Source organism: Delphinus delphis, chromosome 9 (genome assembly GCF_949987515.2).
Source record: "Delphinus delphis chromosome 9, mDelDel1.2, whole genome shotgun sequence".
Taxonomy (NCBI): domain Eukaryota; kingdom Metazoa; phylum Chordata; class Mammalia; order Artiodactyla; family Delphinidae; genus Delphinus; species Delphinus delphis.
Window position 1 is genome coordinate 51,392,016 of NC_082691.1, and position 23,252 is coordinate 51,415,267.

At 40.8% G+C, this 23,252-nt stretch overlaps 1 protein-coding gene across 3 annotated transcripts in view; it reads left to right on the top strand.

The window, feature by feature from the left end:
- The window catches only part of CDK6 (cyclin dependent kinase 6), a 232,631-nt gene that overhangs the window by 96,412 nt on the left and 112,967 nt on the right, over positions 1 to 23,252 (top strand). For all 3 annotated transcript variants that reach the window (XM_060020528.1, XM_060020529.1, XM_060020527.1), the window contains exon 4: positions 12,200 to 12,367. In XM_060020528.1, coding sequence (XP_059876511.1) covers positions 12,200 to 12,367 — 168 coding nt within the window. The remainder of the gene's footprint in view (positions 1 to 12,199; positions 12,368 to 23,252) is intronic.

Here is a 23,252-nt window from a genome sequence, read left to right on the forward strand (position 1 = left end):
CTAACATATTGCATTTGTCTCTTGGATTGCCTTTCCTCTCTTTCCCTTTCTAATGTTTCTAATGTTCTAGTTCAGACTCTTACTATCCTATGTCCAGAGTAGAATAATAGCCTTCTTACAGCACCTCCCATCCACTCTGTGTACTAAAATATCAATAATAATATGCAATTTTTTTTACACATTTTCACCAGCTTTCTATTGACTACAAGACATGACACTATAAACTCCCTGCACCAGGCCAACAACAAAGCTCTTAGCAGTGTGGTCCCATTTAGCAGTGCACCCCCTCTGGGGGCTGTTACTGGTCTCCAAATACCTAAGCACTTGCCCTCCTCTCGGCCTCTGCCAGTGTGGTCTTCTAGGCAGATGCTTCCCCACATCAAACTGAATAGTAGCCCACCGCCAGGATGGGCTGGGATGCTGCTTCCTCCTCAGTGCTTACTCATTGCCTGTAGCCCCTGTGCCATTTTTGGTCCTGGCCATATGCTGGCTGAAGTGTATAGGTGCATATTTATATCTTCTCTCCCTGTGAAAACAGGAGCTCCCTGGGTCTCTGTCTTAGGTGTGTGTGAGTAACATCACCTAGCACAATGCCTTACACATAATAGGGGGTTCATGTTTCTTTTTAATAAATGGTAGCAATTCATTATGTGTATGTACTTTATACTATATAAAGTACTTAAATATTTAATATCCTACTTAAATACTATATATATTTATATATACATATATAGCATAATATTATATAATATCTTATTAAGTCTCTCCTTTTTGAGATTATTTCCATTTTTATAAATGTGAAAACCCAGGCCCACAACAGTTGCAAGTGACCAGCCTTAGATTATATAACTAGTAAGCAAAAATTCAGATCCAGTGCTCTCAGCTCTAAATCCAGTGCTCTTTCTTTTAAATCATACTGCCCTCAAAAATGGAAATTTACATCTCACGTGAAGGTGGCTCCCTTAAGTTATATGCATTTCCAAGAGGAATTTCTTTTGTACTTCTTTTGCACCTCCACTTGGCATTCAGTAAATGCTTAGCGAATAAGGGATAAACCACAATGCAGGATCGTAGCCTTTTCACTAATGACTCAGGAATCAGTTTAATTAGTGAGGATATTCTGTATAACTCCTGTGCAGAGCCAAGAGCAAAAGTCATTGTATGTCAGCTTAATGCCTATCTGTAGACTATTGAGTGATTCATCAAATCAAGTAAAATTAACAGATTTCTCTGTGTAAGGTACGCTGTTGGATGCTGTGAAGAGTGTAAAGGTGTACCGCATTCCCATTCCTCAGAGAATTTACAGTCCAGCTCAACAGCACTTAAAATTTTGTATTATATACTTGACAAATCAAGTATATTATAAAAAAATAATCAAATATCTCAGTTCCACAGAGGCAGGGCAGGATTTATCCTGATTTTTGTAAATGAAAAACTGAGGTCTAGAAAAGTTAGGACTTGGTTAGTCAATTCGCTGGTGGCGAAGATGAAATAGAATTTAGTCAATAGCATGGGATTAAGACACCATACTTTGAGAAACACTGATGTGACAATATGAGCTTATAGTATTATTAGGAAACTTAGCCAGTTGTCCAGTTCTGCATCCAGGTGATGACTCAGGCAAAGCGATTTGATCCATAGAATGCTTCTCTTAGGGATGAGAGAGGGTATGTGACTTGCTTGTAGTCATACCCCTAGCTGTAGAAAAATGTGTTCATTATAGGCCTAGGAGTATTATATTTATGAAACAATGAACTGCAAGTCTTAACACACATATGAAGATGTTTTAATAACTAATAGGTAGGAATACTGATGTATATGCTGTGCCTCTTTGGTCCCTATGCCCTAATCCAAACCTGTTTTTTTCTGATTTCCCTGGAATTTTGTTACCTGCTAAAGGATTCCTTCTTGGGAGGAATCAGTAAGTTCTTTTTAAGCTAACAGTTTTTATAGATTTCTTGGTCATTTCCAATTTAGTTTGGGCCTCACTTCTCTCTGAAAAGTCATTGAACATTTATTGGTACCTGTTAATACAGTGGGCTGGGAGTCTAGTGTATGTGGAGGAAGAGTGATTAAAACAGACCCTAGGGCTTCCCTGGTGGCGCAGTGATTGAGAGTCCGCCTGCTGATGCAGGGGGCGTGGGTTCATGCCCCGGTCCGGGAAGATCCCACATGCCGCGGAGCGGCTGGGCCCGTGAGCCATGGCCGCTGAGCCTGTGCGTCCAGAGCCTGTGCTTCGCAACGGGAGAGACCGCAACAGTGAGAGGCCCGCGTACCGCAAAAAAACCCAAAAAAAACAGACCCTAATTCTCATCAGAAGATGGGGCCGTAAGGCAGTTAGTGAGTGAAGATGGAGGAAGTCCACAGGAATTCCAGGAGGCAAGGCCAGAGAGTTAGGTGGGCTTTGTCTGAGGGTGTTCAAGCGTGAGAATGATCTGACAGGTTCAGGTTTGCAAATCACCTTTCCAAGTTTAAGATCAGCTTTGCCAGAGAGTAAATGATGGATTTGAGGAAGGAGATTGGTGGGGAAACAGAATAGTACATGTAAGGAAGGATGAGAGTGAGATCTACTCTAGTGGGGGCCTCAGAGGTGTAGGAATTATATTTTTTAAAATGACAAAACGTTACTGAGGGACCTAGAAGAAGACTTGAATAAAAAATGAACCATACCATGTTGTGTAAAGAAAGACTCACTATTGTAGAAGTATCAGTTTTCCCCCAATTAATCTATAGTTTCTTAAAAAATCAGTGAAAATACTAAAAGAATTTGAGGGACGATATGGGAAGTCAATAAAATAATCTTAAAATCAGTCCAGAACAGTAACATGTAAGAATATCCAGGAACATTTTACAGAGAATGGGAAGAGGAAACCAGCCCTACCTGATATGAAAATATATTCTAAATATTTTATTATTAAAAGAGAAAGTACTCTAAACTGAACCAAGTAAGTCAAAATCCAGAAGCAAGCTCAAGTAATATAGAACATGATAAAAATGGCATTTAGTGGATAATTTAATAGATGCTTAAAACCTTTGCCTAAGATAGTATATTAAAAAAAACAGAATAGCACACAACCATTAAAAATTGAGTAATAGGACTTCCCTGGTGGTCCAGTGGCTAAGACTTCGCCTTCCAATGCAGGAGGTGTGAGTTCGATCCCTGGTCGGGGAGCTAAGATCCCACATGCCTCTTGGCCCAAAACCAAAACATAAAACAGAAGCAGTATTGTAGCAAATTCAGTAAAGACTTCAGAAATGGCCCACATCAAAAAAATCAAGCAATAGACCTGTATTTATTGACATGCAAATGCGTTCAATATACATTATGATGTGAAAAGACAATTACAAAATTGTATACACTAGCATTTCATTTATAAAACAGAAAATAACTATACGTATGAGTATACATGTATAGAAAAATTATGAAAGGATACACGAATATGTTAACTGTGGTTACCTCTGGATGGAGGAATCGTGGGTGGTATTTCTTTCCTTTTTTTCCTTGTGTTTTGATTTTTTTTAATTTAACAGTGAAGATGCATTACATTTCTAATCAGAAACTTAGAAGATCTTTCCATTTTGGAGAACAGTGAAGAGGAGGGAGGGATCCAGTGTGAAAGGCCATGGCAGGATTCAGTTGGGAGTGGAACATCCTATTGGTTGTTGCAAGCCAGGTGGGTTACTGGTGATCTTCCAAGAGCTGCGGCATCTCCATTCACTGCAGCGATGCAGTGTGGATGGGGAATGAAAAATGTGCACCGCTGAGTCAAGACCACTGGCTAAGGAAAGAAGGGGGTTGCTTGGGTTGTTTATTAGTCAAGGGACAATAGAAAGGGAAGTCCCAGATATACAGAAAAGGGGAATGGTTAGTCAAGCGAGGGGAAGGACTTAAGGAAGCTGGAATGAAGGCGATCTAGAGCATAAGAAGAAGGTGAATACTGCATAGAAGGAATGAAAGCTTTTCCACCAGGAGGTGAGGGAGAGGGGTAGATGCCAGTGCTTATAAACATATAGGTGAAGCACAGGGAGCTGATAGCCTTCCCTTGATCGTCGGTATTTCTCTCGGAAGTGGAGTGCACACTAGTGTGCTAAGAGAAGGAAGAGAGATGATAAGGTAGGGGGACAGCAGTGAAAATTTAGCCTACAGGGACAGCGAGGGCTAACTAGGGACCTGTACGATTACCTGGTGGCACTAACGTAGTCAGGGTTGGGGGACTGACTTTATATTGATAATAGACATGTATGTGATCATTTTTCCCCCTTAACAGCTCTCTGCAACACAGGTATAACAGCTGAAAAAGAGAGCAATTGGGCTAATTGAGGACAAAGCTTTGTATAGAGGATAAGATAGAGTGACCGTGGAACCAGAGACTTGAGGGAATTGGCAGATTTAACAAATGACGCATGAAGAAGTTGCTCTCCAAGTTTAATTAATTACGCTGTCTAATAAGTTTATGTAAATTTAAGTGGTATTTTGATATCCAAATAAATGTAATTAAAGTAACTTTTAAATTTTTTAATTAAAAAAAGATGAGAGTTAAGTAATACCACATTCCTGGTTTTAGCTGTGGGAGTAGATGGCACAGAATTGAATGGAGTTGAAGAAATCAGAGTTCTCTGAAGCTAAGGTGTTCTTGGGATGCTGAAGCCAGGCAGGAATATGGTGAGTGTGGGCTAGAGAGGATGAGCCACAGTCCCTGAGGAATATGAAGGACTGACAGCAAATGATAGCAATGAGAAAGGGGATTTTGTCAGCATTAATTGAAGGAGGTATAAGTCTCAAAGACAAAAGGATAACCACTTGGATGGGATAGTTGGCAACAAAAGAATGTTGGTACAGACCCCATGGGGGACGTTTTAGTGGGGGGGGGGCTATAAATGAAAGGTTGTGACCTTACTTAACAGGTTTTACTTAATATAATTTTAGTTAAGTTACATTCATTAGAATAATTCTCAACTGCAAATTATACAACACGATGAAAAAATGGCTTGAAGTTAGAGCATTATTGTTGCCCTAACTACAAGGCTAGAGGTGGGCAGCCCCAAAGTTGATTCAGCTCTTCAGTGATGTCATCGAAGACCCAGACTCTTTCCCTCATTACACTCGGGCATTTCCGTGTGTGCAGGTGATGTCTCCCTTTATGTTTCAAGGTGATTGCTACAGTAGCAAGTTCATGCCCTGAAGCAGTAGCATTTGGTGTAAGATGCACAGGTGGAGAGTGAGGGCTGGGAGGTGAGGAGGAAGTACAGCAGAGAGTTTTCTACAGTGGTCTTCTTATTAGGAGAAAAATGCTTTCCAAACCTTGCCCATATGTCTCATTAGCCAGGACTGGGTCCCATGTCCATCTCTAGATCAATTCCTAGCAAACGGGAATGTGGTTGCCTTGGACCAGTCCTTCATGGCTGGCAACCAACAATGTCTGCTACAGTATGCAAATTACAATATGCTCCACTCTGTGGAAAACCAACTTCTCTAATACATTACCTCGTTTGGAGAGGAGGGAAGTACGGAGTGAGAAGAAAATTCTCAAAAGAGGGAATTGAGGAGAATGGGGAAAGACATGAAGGTATTTTGTCCAGATACAGCCATTAAAAAACATACTGTTAAAAAAATTTTATTATAAAGAGTATGTGTTAAAATGGGGAAATATTCACAGTATATTGTTAAATGATTTTAAAAGGATCACAAAACAATGAGTCTAGAACAAAAACCATTTGGGGCATTAGCCAACAACCTAGTCACTTATACTCTGTATTTTCTTGTTTATGCAATGTTGATTTTTACATCTTGCTCTGAAGAAGTTATAATTAACATCGTTATTTGTAGTTTCAGTTCCCAATGACTTTCCATTGTGGGTTAATAATAGCCGTCATGATGAGGTAATGATTCCTTCTTTCAGACTGTCCATTTAGCCATTGCATTTTCCCTCAAACACCAACAATATTTCCAGGCTTGGTGAAAATCAGTGGTGATTTTCTTACTTCTAGTTAGTTGAGACTGATCCTGTACTTACTCAGCGTTATCATCACTTCCAGGAATGAACAATACATGGCTCCTTTTCATTCTCTCTTCAGAATACGTATTTTGTTAATAAAATTTATATAGGAAACCACTTTTATTATGCTTTCATCCAGTTGCATAGAAGCGGTAAAAGTAGAAAGCCAGCACTTGCAATGAGGGAGGGGCCTTGCCTTTGTTTCTGCTGAAGAGCCCCAAGGCGTGTGTTGCCTTCCTCAGCTAGATCTCCCCTTCCCTCCCTTTGGAACAAAGCTGCCGTGTGGCTTGTGGCTCATCTCCAGGTCCTCCCATTTATTACTTACTTTCAATTTACCAATTACTACTTTCCAGGTAATCTGAAGCTTTAAGGAGCCTGCTTTAGCCCTCCTCTTGCTTTGTCGGAATTTGTTTTGCCCTTTGTGATTCGGGATACAGCATTCTCTGGGTACTCCTATGGACCAGAGTGAGAAGTAGGGGGATCCTGTTTATAATGCAGTCTTTGCGACCCATTGTTAACATTGTGAATTGATGAGTGAAAGTGTGAAGACGCCACTGTCAAGTTTTGAAGTAGAGTACGGTGTGGACATTACAATAAGCTTGATGTGGTAACTTCAGGCAGATTCTCCTTGAGCGCAGAAGTGGAAGGAGCGAGTGAAATCTCCAGTGCATGAATGAACCCACCTGATTGACTACCCAGGACTAGGCTTTGTTATTCACTACTTCATTGCTTATATAGTAATATTGTAGCACATTTTACAGGAGAACTGTGATTTTTAAAATATCCTGGGACTAGATTCAGCAATTCTACTTCTGGGCATATACATCCGAAAGAAGTGAAAGCGGGGTCACAAAGAGATATTTGTATTTATACACCTATGTGCATAGCGGATTCTTCACGATAGCCACAACAGCCCAAGTGTCTGTCCGTCAGCAGATGACTGGACAAGCAAAATGTAGTATATCCACACAATGGAATATTAGTCAGCTTTAAAAAGGAAGGAAATTGTGACACATGCTACATCATGGATGAACTTTGAGGGCATTATGCTAAATTAAATAAGCCAGTCACAAAAAAGCGAATACATTATGATTCCACTCATATGAGGTATCTAGAGTGGCCAAATTCACAGAAACAGAAAATAGAAGGGTGGTCTGGGAGGAAGGGAGAAGTGAAGAGCTGTTTAGTGGGTCTAAGAGTTTCAGTTTTGCGGGCTTCCCTGGTGGCACAGTGGTTGAGAGTCCGCCTGCCAATGCAGGGGACACGGGTTCGTGCCCCGGTCCGGGAAGATCCCACATGCCGCGGAGCGGCTGGGCCCGTGAGCCATGGCTGCTGAGCCTGCATGTCCGGAGCCTGTGCCCCGCAACGGGAGAGACCACAACAGTGAGAGGCCCGCGTACCGCAAAGAAAAAAAAAATTATAGGAAGAGTTTCCGTTTTGCAAGATAGAAAAAGTTCTGAAGATTGGTTGTACAACAGTGTGAATATACTTACTACTGAACTATACGCTTAAAAATGGTTAAGATGGGAAATTTTATGTGTATCTTACCACAGTTAAAATTTTCAAATATATGTTAGTAATCAGCAAAAAAGGAAAAACAAAGAGATCCCGGGACTGGCCCTCATTATTGTCAGTAGTCCTCTGCTTTATGACTTTATCATCACATGCTCTGTTACTTTTATTCCTGTAATTATAATCCCTACCTTAAGTCAACATGTTACCAGTTTAGTGTAAAAAAAACCTTTGTGGTGTTGATCTGTGAGATTCCTTTAACATCCTTCATAAGAAGCAAACTGGGTGGGAGATCTTCATAAGAAACAACAAATCGTTATGAAGACTCTTCTGTCAAAAATTGGATAACAAATTTGAAAAGACTGTGATTTACACATTGTAAGGAGAAAAAAATGATTATCCTTGTGCAAGTTGTATATGTCTTTAATTTTTAAGTAGATAAACTACTGATGTATACCTTTGTTGCTAAAGCCTTGAGGATGTGAGTGCATCACTTAGATTTAGGTAGATGCATCCAAAAATACAGAATTGTCTATTGAGAGCTGTCAGTTTTGTGATTTACTGTATGGAATAAGTTGGTGTTTTCAATATCTGTTTATCTTATTTATTTATTTTTGGCTGCATTGGGTCTTCACTCCTGTGCACAGGCTTTCTCCACCTGCTGCAAGCGGGGACTACTCCTCACTCTGGTGTGCGGGCTTCTCACCGCGGCGGCCTCTCCGGCTGCGGAACACGGGCTCTAGGCTCACGGGCCTCAGCAGCTGTAGCACGCAGGCTCAGCAGTTGTGGCTCACGGGCTCTAGAGCACAGGCTCAGTAGTCGTGGCACACGGGCCTAGCTGCTTTGCAGCATGTGGGATCTTTCCAGACCAGGGCTCAAACCCGTGTGCCCGCATTGGCAGGTGGATTCTTAAGCACTGCGCCACCAGGGATGCCCTTCAGTATCTTTTGAAACTAATCATACCTTTTGTGTAGTTGGAAAAAATGACCCAGTGATAAAACTTTTTCCCATTAGAAAAGCTTGAGGTAGATTTTCAGTTTGCTTGTTTGTTTTGTTTTCAAAGAAGTAAGAGGATTACTGCTCTAGAACACCTAAGAGAAACTAATTGTTGTTACAAGGCTTTGAAGACTTCTGGTGTTCAGACTGAAGTCCAGAGTCTTTTTAGGGGAGTTGCCAAGGATAAAACCCCATCTAAAGTCACTGGGAGCCAGACTTCATTCCATGATGGTGTCCTGTTAAAATATGCTCCCATGTCACATGTTTCAGAAAGATACAGATTGAGGGCCTCCAGTGACTGTTTATCATTATTGTGAGTAGACATTTTATACCAGAATGGTGCATTGTAACATTAAAAGGTTTTAAACCTATATTTAACTTAATTGGCAGTATCCATAGTTACATTACGTTGCATCGCTAGGATTACTGGGAAATATTTGAGTCTTGTATAAGACGGATTAATTTAGTTTAAAATCTTGAGGAGCTAATTTAAAAGTATGTCTCATGATACTATAAATTGAGATAGAACAGATGATAAGCTTAAGTAGAGAATCCTTTGAAATGTCTTTGATCAAAGCACTGCTTGTGATTCTGAAGGAAAGGTGTTTTTTATTTTCTTGCCTTGTTTAGTGTTACAGTTGATTCATTCATATAATTCTCAGGAAATGGGACCAGAGTTCTCATTCTATTTGTGACCAGAGTTCCTAACATAGGTGCATATATTTCCCTTTTCAGATTAGGTGTTCTGATGAAAGATTAGATGTTCCGATGAAAGATTGGGGTGGGTCCCCAAATCATACTTACTACAAGCCCATAATGCTCATCAACCTACCTCACAATGGAATTACTGAAGGAAATGAGATTTGGGGCAATTTTTTAAAAAATCGTTAACTCAAGTCTTACTAGTTCAAAACTCTAATTATAGCTGGATATTATAGGTTGAAAAGAAAACCCAGTTTGCTAACCAAAAAACTTTTTAAGTAGCCTAATAAAATCTAAAGAGTGGTAATTCCTATGTAGAACCAACTTTTTATACATCCATAGGTGTCATTTACATGGAATCAATGTTAGTGCCAGTATATGTGTTCTCACTGCCTAAACTGTGCTTTTATATGATGTTAAGAAGTCATTTTCATCTACACTAGCCTTTAAACAGAGGAGAACTAGACTCTTAGTATATGTACCAAAATAACACAACTAAAACCAAATAATAATGATTATGGCATAGGAAGGAAAACTATACAGCCATTAAAAATTATATTGTATAAAAAAGTTATATTTTAGAAGAATTTTGTTGAAGTGGCAAAATATTCATAATGAATTGTTAAATGTTTTTTAAACAACTGTAAAATGTGTACAGAATAACAATTTTTATTTATAAATATGTTATATTTATATATTAATATTACATTGTATGTGATATATATTGTTTATAATATTTATATATTATATAGAGGTATAATATATTTATACCTCCAAATATAGCAGTATCTGTTTAAAAGATGTGAAAGATAAAAGTTAACAGTAAAGTTTTCTCTCTTCTCTGAGTGGTGGGATTTTGCATGATTTTTGTTCTTCCTCTGGATTTTTAATAAAATTTTTAAAAAGCTTCTATATGCATTAAGCATGTACCAATTTTATAATTAAGGAAAATGTAGTGTGTGCTGTATAAATACACAAATAAAAGCAATACATATGTATTTAAACTCAGTAGTTCAGGCTTTTCATAAATTAAGATGGGCCTTATTAGTATAATTAATTGGTTCAAATTTTTACATATTTATTCTACTAATTGGCTGCTTAAACTGTTTGAACAATGAAACATGAACCAAGCACATTTATTCTTTGTACTGTTTTAAATGGTTGGTGCTTAGTTTATAAGAAGCTAAAGATGACAAGCCAGCATGACATTAGTTTAGGTTAGTCATGCTGTTTAAAATCCACTGCTTACAAGTCATGTGCATGTGTTTCCAATAAAGACTTATTTGCTGCAACAGTAGATTACTTTCGTTAACATTTTGTGCTTCATTTTCACACTCTTGTTTATTCATTCCAAGTTGTTTTACCCTCAATGGTTCTTAAGTCTTGAAGGACTGTCTGTCCCTCAACAGTGCAGTCTTCTCCAGAGTTTTCATCTTTGGAAACTTAGAAGGTAACCCCAGCCAGTTCATCAGATCCATTTAGGTGGCGCTCAAAAAGAATTCTAGTACACCTGTATCATTGCACACTTGCTTAGTGCTCTGTTCACTGACCTTGTGGCACTGGCCACATTTTCTTCTAGTTGTTTGTTACTCTGTCTCCCCCAGGAAACGGGACACTTCAACGATTATCATTTATTGAATGCTAACCGTGTGCCAGAAACTACTTCTTTACATGCGTTACTTCATTTAAATCTCGTATTATGAGAAGTAAGCACTGTTTTCTCCTTTTTATAGGTGGAAAACTAAGGCTTTGGTTTTGAATAAGCCGGGATATAAAGATAGAACTCCCTGAAGGAAATACCAATACTGTAAACCAATAACTAAATACAGTCTAGCTGATGAACAAGTGTGTTCTCACAGCCCCTGCCAGCTCTGAAGCCCCTGATGCTACCTAATCATTTCTCTAACCTTTATATGAACAAAATCATTCCATCCTCCCTTTACACACCATTCTCACAATATTTGGGGAGGGGGGGTAGGTCAGTCTTATTAACCCCAGATTTCAGAGGGCCATATCATGGTCACTATCTTAAATTCCTACTTTCAGACAGTTTCCGAGTTTTAAATTTTGTATCTGATTTTATCAGCTCTAAAATTAGAAGAAGATGTGACGTTGGTTTATTTTCTGAATGCCCCCCTCCTCCATGCTAGCTGATACCGTCAGCAGTAAGTGCTGCCATTTATTGAATGCTGACTACTGTCAGTGCTTTACAAACAGTGATCCTATGAAGTAGGTTTTCCTATTTTTACAGACCTGAATACTGAGGCTTGGCGAGGTTAAATGGTTTACCCGGTTTTCCATGCTCATTCAATCATTGATCTAATGAAGAAGTGCACTGGGGATTTGAATCCAGTTTTCCTGGACTCTGGTTTGAGTCAAGACTCTGTCTTTTGCTAGTAGTGTTACTTTGGGCTAATTATATACACTTACTGTGTATCAGTTTCTTGACCTGTAAAATGGGTCAGTGATATTGTTTACCTCAGTGTTGTGGTGTGGATTAAGTGAGTTACTAAAGAGAAGGTCTTTAGAGCAATGCTTGACACATAGTGACGGCTAAGTGATAGGTGCTATAATAATAATAATAACTACCATTAATGTTATCATTGTTTACTGGATTTTAATTGTTGGAATCATGTATTAAATCCTATAAAAGTATATGAAGTAAAAAGTGTCCCTCTCTCACCAACTACTTCCTCTCACCAACATTAACCATGGACACCAGTTTGGTGTACATCCTTCCAGAATATTTCCTATGCCATCTGAAACTATTTTTAAATCATCCTTTCATTAATGAAATACAGGTCAAGAGTGAAATTTTTTGTAGTGATCTTGAAAATGGGAGAGTGGAACAGTAGGGGGAAACAAATTCATTCATTCAGCAAATATTTATGCAATGCTTTCTGTATGCCAAGCACTTTTCTAAGTGCTGAGGATTTAGCATGTTGAATTTCTGTTTTGACCATTGATTGATTTTCTTTTTTGGTTTTATTTAGGATATGATGTTTCAGCTTCTCCGAGGTCTGGACTTTCTTCATTCTCACCGAGTGGTACATCGTGATCTAAAACCACAGAACATTCTGGTGACCAGCAGTGGACAAATAAAACTGGCTGACTTCGGCCTTGCCCGCATCTACAGTTTTCAGATGGCTCTTACCTCAGTGGTGAGTGAGAAAGTGCTGTTCTTTCATTAAACTTAGTTTTCTGCTTTTGAATGACAAACTGCCCCCATTCCAGGCCCCTAATGTTATTACTGCCCATGGTCAGTTGGTGGACAGAATGTCTTTGCACTTTTTATATAGCAGGCAGCAGGAGGAAAGTGTTACGCTTACAACTACAGACATATCCAGGCTGGGCTTGTTGTGGACAGAACCCATTGCAGAAATAGACGGTTGCTTCTTAGCCACTAGAAAGGAATCAGTTACAAGTTTCCAAATGGTTTTGCCATATGGCTTTTTGCCATAACCACTGTGTTCAGAGCTGCATATATAGTGTCTAGGGAAACATAGCTCAAGGTCAGTGAGGAGAGAGCACCAGGAATGTTGACCTGTCTGCAGCATCCTAGTTTGAGAAACAGCCAGGTACCTGCACAGGTGTGTGAAAGCACTCCTGTGAAGCTGTGGTGTGTTCTTAATTTAATTAAGAAATTAAAATTTCTTTAATTTAAGAAATTAAATTTACAGTGAACTTGGATGATCTGTGAACAAGTAGCACCACCCTGCCGGGTGAAGGCTTCATCCAAGCCAAACTACGAAGAGTAAACCCAAAGGCTCTATTTTGGCAAAGAATGACAGTTATTCTGTTTTTTTTCTCATTCAGACACAAAACCATACTAGCTACTTGCTCTGGTTAGCTTCTATTTCTCCTTATAGTTCATTGTTTCTGAGATGAATTTTCATGAAATTCTGCACCTGAAATATACAAAGAGGAGCCTGGAAGCAGGCATTAATATCCCTTGTCTTTGAAGGACCTGTTTTCCATGCAGTGAATTCACGCATAGATTTATTTTTAAAGCCAAGTCATGTTCCTTTGCTGTGCTACTTATTTGGGGCAGGAGGTTGATATGGAGAATCCCTTTGATTCCATGAAGCCTACAAACATTGCCCTCAAAGCATTATATTAAGCCTTAAGTAAAAGAATCTTCTTGGGTCAGTATGCCATTTTCTACATATAGTCCATCTTTAGCCTCAAAGTGGTTCTCAGTTAAGGGCAGCACTGCCCTGGGGGGAGGGGGAAACATTGTTGAGAAATGTGCGACGGCATCTTTGGTCATCATAACAACTTGGGGAATGGTGGTGGCCGCAAGGAGGCTAATATTCTGCGCAACAAAGAATTGTTTCCCCAAATTCCAGTAATGCCTCAGATGAGAAGTAGAAATTCAGGAGGGGAGTTGGAAATTCTCTAAGAGAGGTAACTTGCCTTAGAAAAACATTCAATTTGCAAAAGTGTTCTGCTTCCTCACCCTGGAAATACAGATACTAGAACCTGGATGTGTAAGATCACATACTTTCCCAACATTATATACTTTACCTAGGGCATCAGAATTTTTACAGAGGATTCCTTAGAATGTGTCACTATTGTTGAAAGATAAATCATTCTTGTTTCCTCTTTGCCCAACATACACCGTCACTTTTGAGAAGACAGGACACGAGACGGTGTTTAAAGGATAAGTCTCCAATTTGGGCTGGGTCAAGTGAGCCCTTGTGTTCTTACATAATCACACCAGAAAGGGCTGAGTCTGTGTGTTTCCCCAGTGGGAAGGGTGAGGTAGGCTAGAGCTTCCCTAGGAAGTAGTTTTGTATGTTGTTTCAGGGCCCTGGGGAGAAGCTTGAATAGGCTTTGCGATCCGGACAGTCATCAGGGGAGCAGATGGAAGGAACCAGTCTCCTTTGGTACATTAATTGAGGGAAGGATGAGCCGTAACTGAGACACTGTATTTTGATCCCCCACAACTGGGCACTGAAAACCATAAATAAAAACAGGAAACCCAGTTGGGTTGTTTTTTTTTTCTTATTATTAAATTTGAGGAATGATAGCCCAGCTTGTGCGTAACACCAATTAACATTCCATTCTTGCTGAAAGTTGATATGTTCAGACAGGAAAATGGAGACAAATGATTTCATACAGAAAAGGGGAAAGGCAGTCGTAAATACCTGATTTTTCAGTATGTAGTTTGTATTGCATACTCTGTATTTCTTATGTGACATAAAGTAAAAAATATTAGCAACTGGGAAAGACACTGGAACAAATTCAGACTTTATTTGAAAGAGTCATAGTTGGAACTTAATGTCAATAATAAAGAATATGATTCCTGTAGGGTACCGCATTAAAATTTTTTCCCACTGTTTATTTTTCTTTTTAAGGAAAAATCCATTTCTATAGTGATACATTGGTTTATGTACACACAGTGACACATAAAGGCCTGGGATCAGTTTTTTCAGACTGAACTGGTATTTATTTTTTGTATTTCTTGAAGAGAAAAAGACTACACTCCACTTCCTGGAAATACACATTTTTTAGTGAGTTATGTCATACAGGAACTGGGAATCAACTTGATTTGTGGAATGTTAAAGAAATTTACAAGTTAACTGATTCGAAACTGACATTTTGCAGCCAGGAGAAATGCTAATAATATAATACTTACCTTCCAAAGCCTGACTCAAATGTCCCATTCTCGTACCCGCTGCAGAAATTAATCACCCCCGTCCTCCCTCATTGTTTCCAGAGTAACGTCTTATTAATGTCTTTCATAATACTGCTTTCTATCTCGTTTGTAGTTATGTAGGGGTTTTATCAGACTGTAAGCTCCTTGAAAGAGTTGGCCTTTGGGGTAGAAATTAATTTAGGACACTCATCATAAGTCCGGACTCTAGTTGTGGCTGTAGTTGGTATAACATAGGGCCAAATGACTCGGCTTGTCTTCATCTGATAAGGGAGGGCTAAGTGCCGTTAACTGGGTGCCTCCTGCATGACCTTCAGGTGTCCTTAGGGAGTATTGGGTTCTTGCTGCTCAGTATACAGTCAGAGTGCGCATGTACCCCTGGAGAGGAAGGGTTGTTTATACCTATTTCTCTCAAGGGTGTAGAATCAAGATGTGGATGGCTACAGTGAATGCCTTAGACCCAGGCGGGACGGGCCCCTGGCCTGGGTTTCATGCTTTAGAGGAGCCTGCGCTGGCCCTGCTCCTGCCTTGCCTCCCTTGATGGGGCACAGAATCCAGGGTGCCTGAGACCCAGCCGCACTCAGGGCATTGGAATTCCCTGACTGAATGGGAACTGCACGGGCTTTTCTCAGTCCTTCCTCCTAATGGCAGATTGGGCCACCTGTGTCCTCACCCCATGCATAAGGGGCAGCAGTTTGCAGACATCGGACAGAATGGGGACACACAGACTGGGGTGGCCATAAACACCGCGTGAGGCCCCTTGTCCTGCAGGGAGGAGCTGGGGATGTGAAGAGAAGTGGGGCCTGTTACTCAATGCCTGGCATGGGTTCTACTTATCAGAAGAGTTTCTGTGAAACCCTGAAAATCAACTTCTGTGACCTGTATTGAAATAACTACATTTGTGGAGAACCAGAGAACAGGTTAGAGGGAGCTTCTTTCCATTGCACGTAAGTGACATGTACAAACATGACCAATGTGATTATATATAATCTTCATGGCAGATGCATTTCAAGAATACAGGCATACTTCGTTTTATTGCGCTCCATTTTATTGCATTTAGCAGACACTGCATTTTTTACAAATTGACGTTTTGTGGCAACCCTGCATCATGGCGCCATTTTCCAACAACACTTGCTCATTTAATGCTTCTGTGTCACATTTTGGTAATTCTAGCAGTATTTCAAAACTTTTTCATTATTATATGTATTGTGGTGATCTGTGATTAGAGATCTTTGATGTTACTATTTCAAAAAGATTATGTGCTGCTGAATTTTTTAGCAATAAAGTATTATTTAAGTAAGGCGTGTAATTTTTTAAGACATAATGCTACTGCATACTTAATAGACTATAGTATAGTGTAAACACAACTTTTATAGGCACTGGAAACCAAGAAATTCATGGGACTCGCTTTATTGCCATATTCGCTTTATTGTGTGGTCTGGTACCCAACCCACGATATCTCTGAGGTCTGCCTCTGTATGCTTATTCAATAGAATGACTATACAACTAACTAAAATTGTATTGAGAGTCATTCTCAAGTCAACATTTCTAAGAACTTCCCGTGTTGGATGCAGTGTGTAGTGCAACTCATTTTTGTCTGTCAATATGAAAGGGAAGTAGAGACCAACCTCTGAGCGGGCAGGTTGGGTCATACCCAATCGCACACCCGCGTCTGACAGGGCGAGTCGTAGAAGCAGAGCCTGGCCCATCACTAGCAGCCCGACGATGACTCTGATCATCATGAAGCCCTATGAACAGCAGCTCAGGGAGAGAGCAGGTCTTAACTTCTCTGGTTATGATGAAAAATCCCTATTTTCTTTTTTTTTCCTGAACTGACCCATACAGCATGTAGGGTGATACTGTTGCCATTGGATTTGGTGGTTTGGGAACTCCTTATCAACCATCTCATTTTGAAAGTGGGGAAACTGAGACTCAGACGAGCAGTTTGTAACCAGGTTAAGTCGGAATTCGCCAAATAGATTATAAATGGCTTGGAGAGTACTAATGTTTATATTCTGGCTCTCGCCCGTCATCCCCTCTCCCTTCCTCTTCTCCCCACGGTGGGATCCAATACTTTAGAGGGTATCAAACTAGGTTCTGTAGACCTCTTGGGTTCTACAAAGGGTATGCAGAGATTCCACAAATATTCAACAATCCATTTTTTGAAACATGTTTTAAGTCTTGTTAAAATTGTAATTAAAAAACAACTAGCTCATGTCATATTTTGACACAGTGGGGAACACTGAGGCATGAACTTGTACCTCCTGGTTAACTTGTTATTTATGTAGACCTCAGAATAAAACTTCTTTTGCCACAGTTGTGAATACTGGAACCTCTTGTAAATGTATCATTGCTTAGGAAAAATCAAGTGTTCTCTTGATTCACTCCTGCGTGTATCTGCTCCCTTAAAATCATCCAAGTGCCTGTTCACGACAGCGCACGCATCGTGCTATGCTCACTGTGTGACATGAGACCACTTTGGGGGCCGTTCAGAGCAGTGCTGGGGTTGACGTTTTTATATCCAGATGTAATTGCCAACGCCCGTGCAGTTAGAACCAGTCACTCCCCAGGACAGCCACCGTGAAGCCACCTGTGGATAGAGAGGAGGCTGTACCTTAAAATGAGGTCATTCCTTTTGGGGCCTCAGCAACTTCACATGCTGGGATGAAGTCCAGGATTGGCCTGCCGTAAACCAATTTGTGTTCTGCAGTGAACAGTATTACAGTGACTTTTCAGTGTTTTTTTGGAGGGCCTTTATACAATCATTAGACAAAGGAGAGAATTAGCATTTTTCCTCCAAATGCCTGTGCCTAACACACAGTTTGGAGAAAAAATCCACTTTGTACCATAATGAAAGAGAGAGAATATTCTCCTGTCTTTTCAGTGACTTAGTAAAATTCTCACTAAGTGAATTACATTCTCCTTCGCCAAAGTTCTTTTTTTCCATGTTATCTTTCCTATTACAAGACTTACGTCTTCATATGAAAACATTTTCCACTCTGTAGAAATAATCAAAAGATAACAAGTGAATAGTGAGCATGGAAAGACTTTTGACATCTCTACAAATTATAAAAGTTCACTCAGGGATTTTTTTATATGGAACTGATAAGATTCCCCAAATTGCCTTATTTAACATCACTCATTTATTTAGTACCACAAGAATCACAAAAAAACAAATTGCTGGGCTTCCCTGGTGGCGCAGTGGTTGAGAGTCCGCCTGCCAATGCAGGGGACACGGGTTCGTGCCCCAGTGCGGGAAGATCCCACATGCCGCGGAGTGGCTGGGCCCGTGAGCCATGGCCGCTGAGCCTGCGCATCCGGAGCCTGTGCTCCGCAACGGGAGAGGCCACAACAGTGAGAGGCGTGCATACCGCAAAAAAAAAAAAAAAAAAATTGCTTACATCCTCTCCTTATGCCTCTGGCAATAGATGGTTTCCTCTTCGAATGCCAGCATTGGTAGCGTTTAGTAAACATTAAAGAAACCTTGTGGATTCAGAAACTTTTTGATAATCCTGGGGTAGAAAATTAATGAAATGGAGTTGTGGCAGTCAGTCAACAAATACTGATCACTTTGCATGAGCCAAGCACTGTCAGTGAACCTGAGGGACCATGGTGAATAGAAGCGGACAAGGTCTCTGCTCTCATGGAGCTCATAATCACAATGGGGAAACAGATCTTAATCAAACAGTCACACAAAGAAATGTATAGTTAGAAACAGAGACAAGTGCAATAAAGGAAAGGGACAGAGTTCTATGAGGCCCTGTGACTCCGAAGCCCTCGTGGGCTGGGGGTCAGGGAAGCCCTCCCTGCTCACCCACACCGGGATGTGAGATGCTCAGAGAGGTCACCAGCCCCCTTCGCTCAGAACCTGCCTGGATGTGGGCCCCACGGATGTGCACATCATGCAGTCTGTGCTTATTTTCTCTGTTTCTGTTTGGAATAGTTCATTTTACAGCACCCAGTTGGCACCACCAAGTTGACAAAGTGAAGCAGGACCAGAGATCAGAGAACAATGTCATCTTTTACAGGAGAAAATAAATTGTTTATGCTTGTTTCCTCTTCGTGCATGTTGTATTTACTATGGGGACCTGGCAGGGTTTGTGCCCCGGCTTGGGCAGCCGAGTTGCTCCCACAGAAGCCTGCAAAGGCTGCCAGTGAGTACTGAGTAAATCAAACCAAGAGCATGAACCGAGTATAATGGAAAAAACCCAAAGCCCTGTCGCCTCAGCACCTCAGTGAAAGTGCAGGACACACCTCAGAAGCCGAAAAAGGCTCCTGTAACTCCCTTCCCACTCGACCTCTCCTTGCCATGACACAACCAGGTCTGTTTTGTGAAAACTTCCAGTTGCCAGTACATATTTCATAGTTAACAATGGAGTGTTTGTGCCGGTTTCGTTTTCACTTTCACCAGTGAGGGAAGTAGAGCACAATGGGGCAGTGCACAGGGCTGGGAACAGGACACGTTTTCTTTAGGATTCCCAGGACTGGGTACGTGGAAAATGCCAGAGCCAAGACAAACATGAAAACCCATCCAGATTCTCCGTTACGCATTCTCAGTGGCAGTAAAACACATTTTGAGTTGCCATCTGATAGGTTGGCTCTGCCTCTGCAGTAAAGGCAAATGCTCTTGACCACTGTGAGCATTGCTTCCATGTAGAAAGAGAATGTATTCCATGCAGTACAGGATGCTGCTGTAGGTGCGCACGTGTGTGCGTGTGTGTGTGTGTGCGCGCGCGTGGGGGTGGGTATTTAATTGCTCCAAGTATACTTGTGAAGTTCATCAAACAACTGCTTTTCTTGTTTATAAAAGATAGTCATTCATTTGACTCACCTAATTCTAGCTCCTTCCTGAGTTGTCACTGTTGAGAATCAGTTCTGGACAAAAACAGTTTAACTGTATCGTTACTGCCTGGAGGATGTTTTACTCAGAGAAAGGACGGGATGTTCTTTTCTTCCTCCATACGTCTGTTCAGCCAGCTAATGTCCTACCAAGGTATGGTATAGACAGGGTCTGGTTGTCACCTGGTTGTTTACATTCCATCTTACAGACACCCTGTGTGATGCCATTCAATTTCAGAAGCTTGAGGCCAAGTTTGAGTGTAAAGACCAACTATTGTCTTAAGGTTGACGAGACCAAATGCTTTAAAGAAGTTTTGCAGCCGAAGGGTTTCTCAGAGATGCAGAAGATGGAAAAACTTTTGTTGCCTCTTCCACTTAACATTCTTATGGGAATATGCCTTCTGTGCTTGGTCAGGGACTAGTCTGTCAAACTGTTTAAGGAGATAATTTTGTCTCCCCTAAATTTCCTTAACTCGTGTCCCGTTAGGTCCATTCAATGGAGTATGAGACACAGTCCTTGGAATTGAATATAAAACAATGTCTCTATAACTTGGATTTTTACATCCTCTTTAATTCTTGGGATGTGTGCGCTTCTTGTGTTTTACAGGTGTCACTGCTTACTTCCTTGTATGGAAGGGAAAGGTGGCAGTATCTTCATTTTGCTTGGGCTTCGCTAGTCTCCTAGTGCGAGTTCCTGAGTTGAGATGTGTCATTGAAATTCTGTTACATTGGCCATAGCCATTTTTATTTGCGCAACTCCAGGGTTGTACTACTTTTGTGTTTCCCACAGTGCCTTTCTGGCACATGGTAGGCACTTGATAAATACATGGTGAATGAATGAAACGAATCCTCGTGATTCTCCAGTGCCTAAAGAATGAATTCCAACTCTGTAGCATGGTATGCAGAGAGGGTTTTGCAGTGTAGCCCCAACCTGCCCCTCTGTACTCTCACTCCCACCCAGAAATCACCCCCATACACATAAAGGCATATTCCGTATCATCTAACACCATCAGACTTCTCACTACTCTTTAAGTTCTTTCACAACTCCCTACTTTCACAAATGAATGAATTTCCAACTCTGCTTTTTCCATGTTGCTGCTGGGGGTCATTGCATCATCATTGATAAGCATCTAAAGATTTGTTTGTTTGTTTGTTTGTTTGAGATTCAGCTTTCACCTAAATCTTCCTAGTTGCCCACAGCATCATTCCCTGATAGTAACTGGAGCTCTGAGGGAGTAACAGTTACACTTCGAATATCTGTCTGGGCAGCCAGTCCTAACCTTCAGATAATTATTGTTCTTCATCCCTACTTATTCGAGATGACAAGCCTTCCTACACCTCCCCAACTTGTGCACTTACATTTTCTATGTGGTATGTTTAAATTAAAAATTAAGACCTTTAGGGATCTTTGAAGGAACCGTAGTGTCACAGGAAAAGGTTGAAAATGTCTGCATTATTGTTTCTTTTAGTCATTTTATTTAGTCCACTTGGGTTCTTGAGAAGATCAAGTACATGTTTTTCTTTCTTCCTTTTTTTTTTTTTTTTGCGGTACGCGGGCCTCTCACTGTTGTGGCCTCTCCCGTCGTGGAGCACAGGCTCCAGACGCACAGGCTCAGCGGCCATGGCTCACGGGCCCAGCTGCCCCGCGGCATGTGGGATCTTCCCGGACCGGGGCACGAACCTGTGTCCCCTGCATCGGCAGGCGGACTCTCAACCACTGCGCCACCAGGGAAGCCCCATGTTTTTCTTAATCTGTATAGGTCTCTCCAAAAGTTCAGCTCAGACTTTTATACGATTGCTTTGTCATGCTGGATTTTCTTTCATATTGTATTGACTTTATTGCTGATATTTCAAATGTGTTTCTCAGTGATGCTCTTTGGGCTGCTGAACAATTCCTCTTGCTGCTACCACTTTCTGTTTTCCTTTTCTCTAGGGATTGAAACACAGGGTGAGTAACATTGTGGTACCCAACATCTGTAAGGATACTTATGATTTTTAAGTCCCTCATAAATTTGAATGTTAAAATTTACAGTTGGCTTTGGAGGAATAATCTACCTTCAGGTCTCAGGGAAACATCCAAAAGAAGGAAGGGGAAAGTGTAGGAAAATTTACTTTAGCACTGCTCTTATATTTATTTTGAAGGCTGGCAGCATCTAAAAGTTGGTCTGTAAATTTAACAACTCAACCATAAAAACCCCAAAATAAAGGAGAAAAATCTCTACTGCTTCTAGGTTTGGGTACTAACATAAAGTTACAAGATTTCTCTTCAGCCATTTAACAATTTTTTTTTTTAATTTCTAAAGCTATCCTTCCCTTTCTTCTTTACCATTTTTATTTTGATGAATTACTTTTTAAAGGTCACGATGCTTTGAAATGTATGGACATGTTTTCTGAACACTGTTGATAGATTCCACGGTGATGCTACGGCTATCTGCACCTTATGTAACGCTGGATGATTCCAGTGAGGTGGGGACCGCACATGGTATCAGTTCTTGTGGGAAAATATGCTTCAGTGGCTTACTGGCACTGCTCTTGGAATGTGGCATTTAGAAGTACCTTTTTACAGTGGGAAAGAATTCTGTCAAGAATAAACAGTCTGACCTTGTTAAATGGGCCAAAGTTGGTCTGTAACCTAGTTCCAGAAAACTAGCTTTTACTAGTTTAGAAAAAGCAGATGAGAAAAATTACAACTAAAACTTTCTAAAGAATGGAAAAAGTTCCTATGAAGAATATGAAATAAGTTCCAGAAATGAGGGTCTTCATATATACTCATGAAAATGTCTTTACTGGACTATAAAATCCCATTTTTCCAGAGTGGATGAAAGATGAGGGCTACAGCTCGTCAGAAAAGCAGATTTTCTTTTTCCTGGAAAGACAAGACTGGCTTATTGAAAGGAGCTGTGGGAGGGGCCTTGTAGCACGGACCAACCGTGGGAAACCAGCCGGCTTGGGGAGATGAAGAAGAAGTAAAAATTGCCGCTGACTCCCCATTGCCCACAGGTTAAAAAGTCTCTGTACTCTGAGCTGTGGGTTGCAGCAGTCTGTTCCTCACCTTTCTCTCCATCCCCTCCCTCCCCCCCACCTCAAACCCACCCACACACACCCATGCTCTTGCCACTCCAGACCTCCTTCCTCTTGCTTGAAGGGATATGCCATTAGATTTTGTACCTCTAGGCCATTAGATCTTCTCTCTGCTTACCCTGCCTTTCCCCTTTTCAGCCTAACAAACTCCTACTCAATCTTCAAGACTCAGGGCAAATGCCACTTCCTCCCAGAAGTCGGCCTGACTCTCTAGGATAAAGTTAGGCACTTCCTCTGTGTATCTTTGATTTGCCTCTAATATAGTAGCTATCATGTGATAGTGTCCCCATGGGTTTGCCATCGATTTTAAAAAGAATAACATTGTAATATTCGCTGTAGCACTTAAGGTAGCAAGACACAGGCATGTGGTATTGCTCTGTGAGTGTTTGTAGTGTGTGTGTGTGTGTGTGTGTGTGTGTGTGTGTGTGAGAGAGAGATGAAATAAGAGGTTTCTGAGTAGAGGAGGT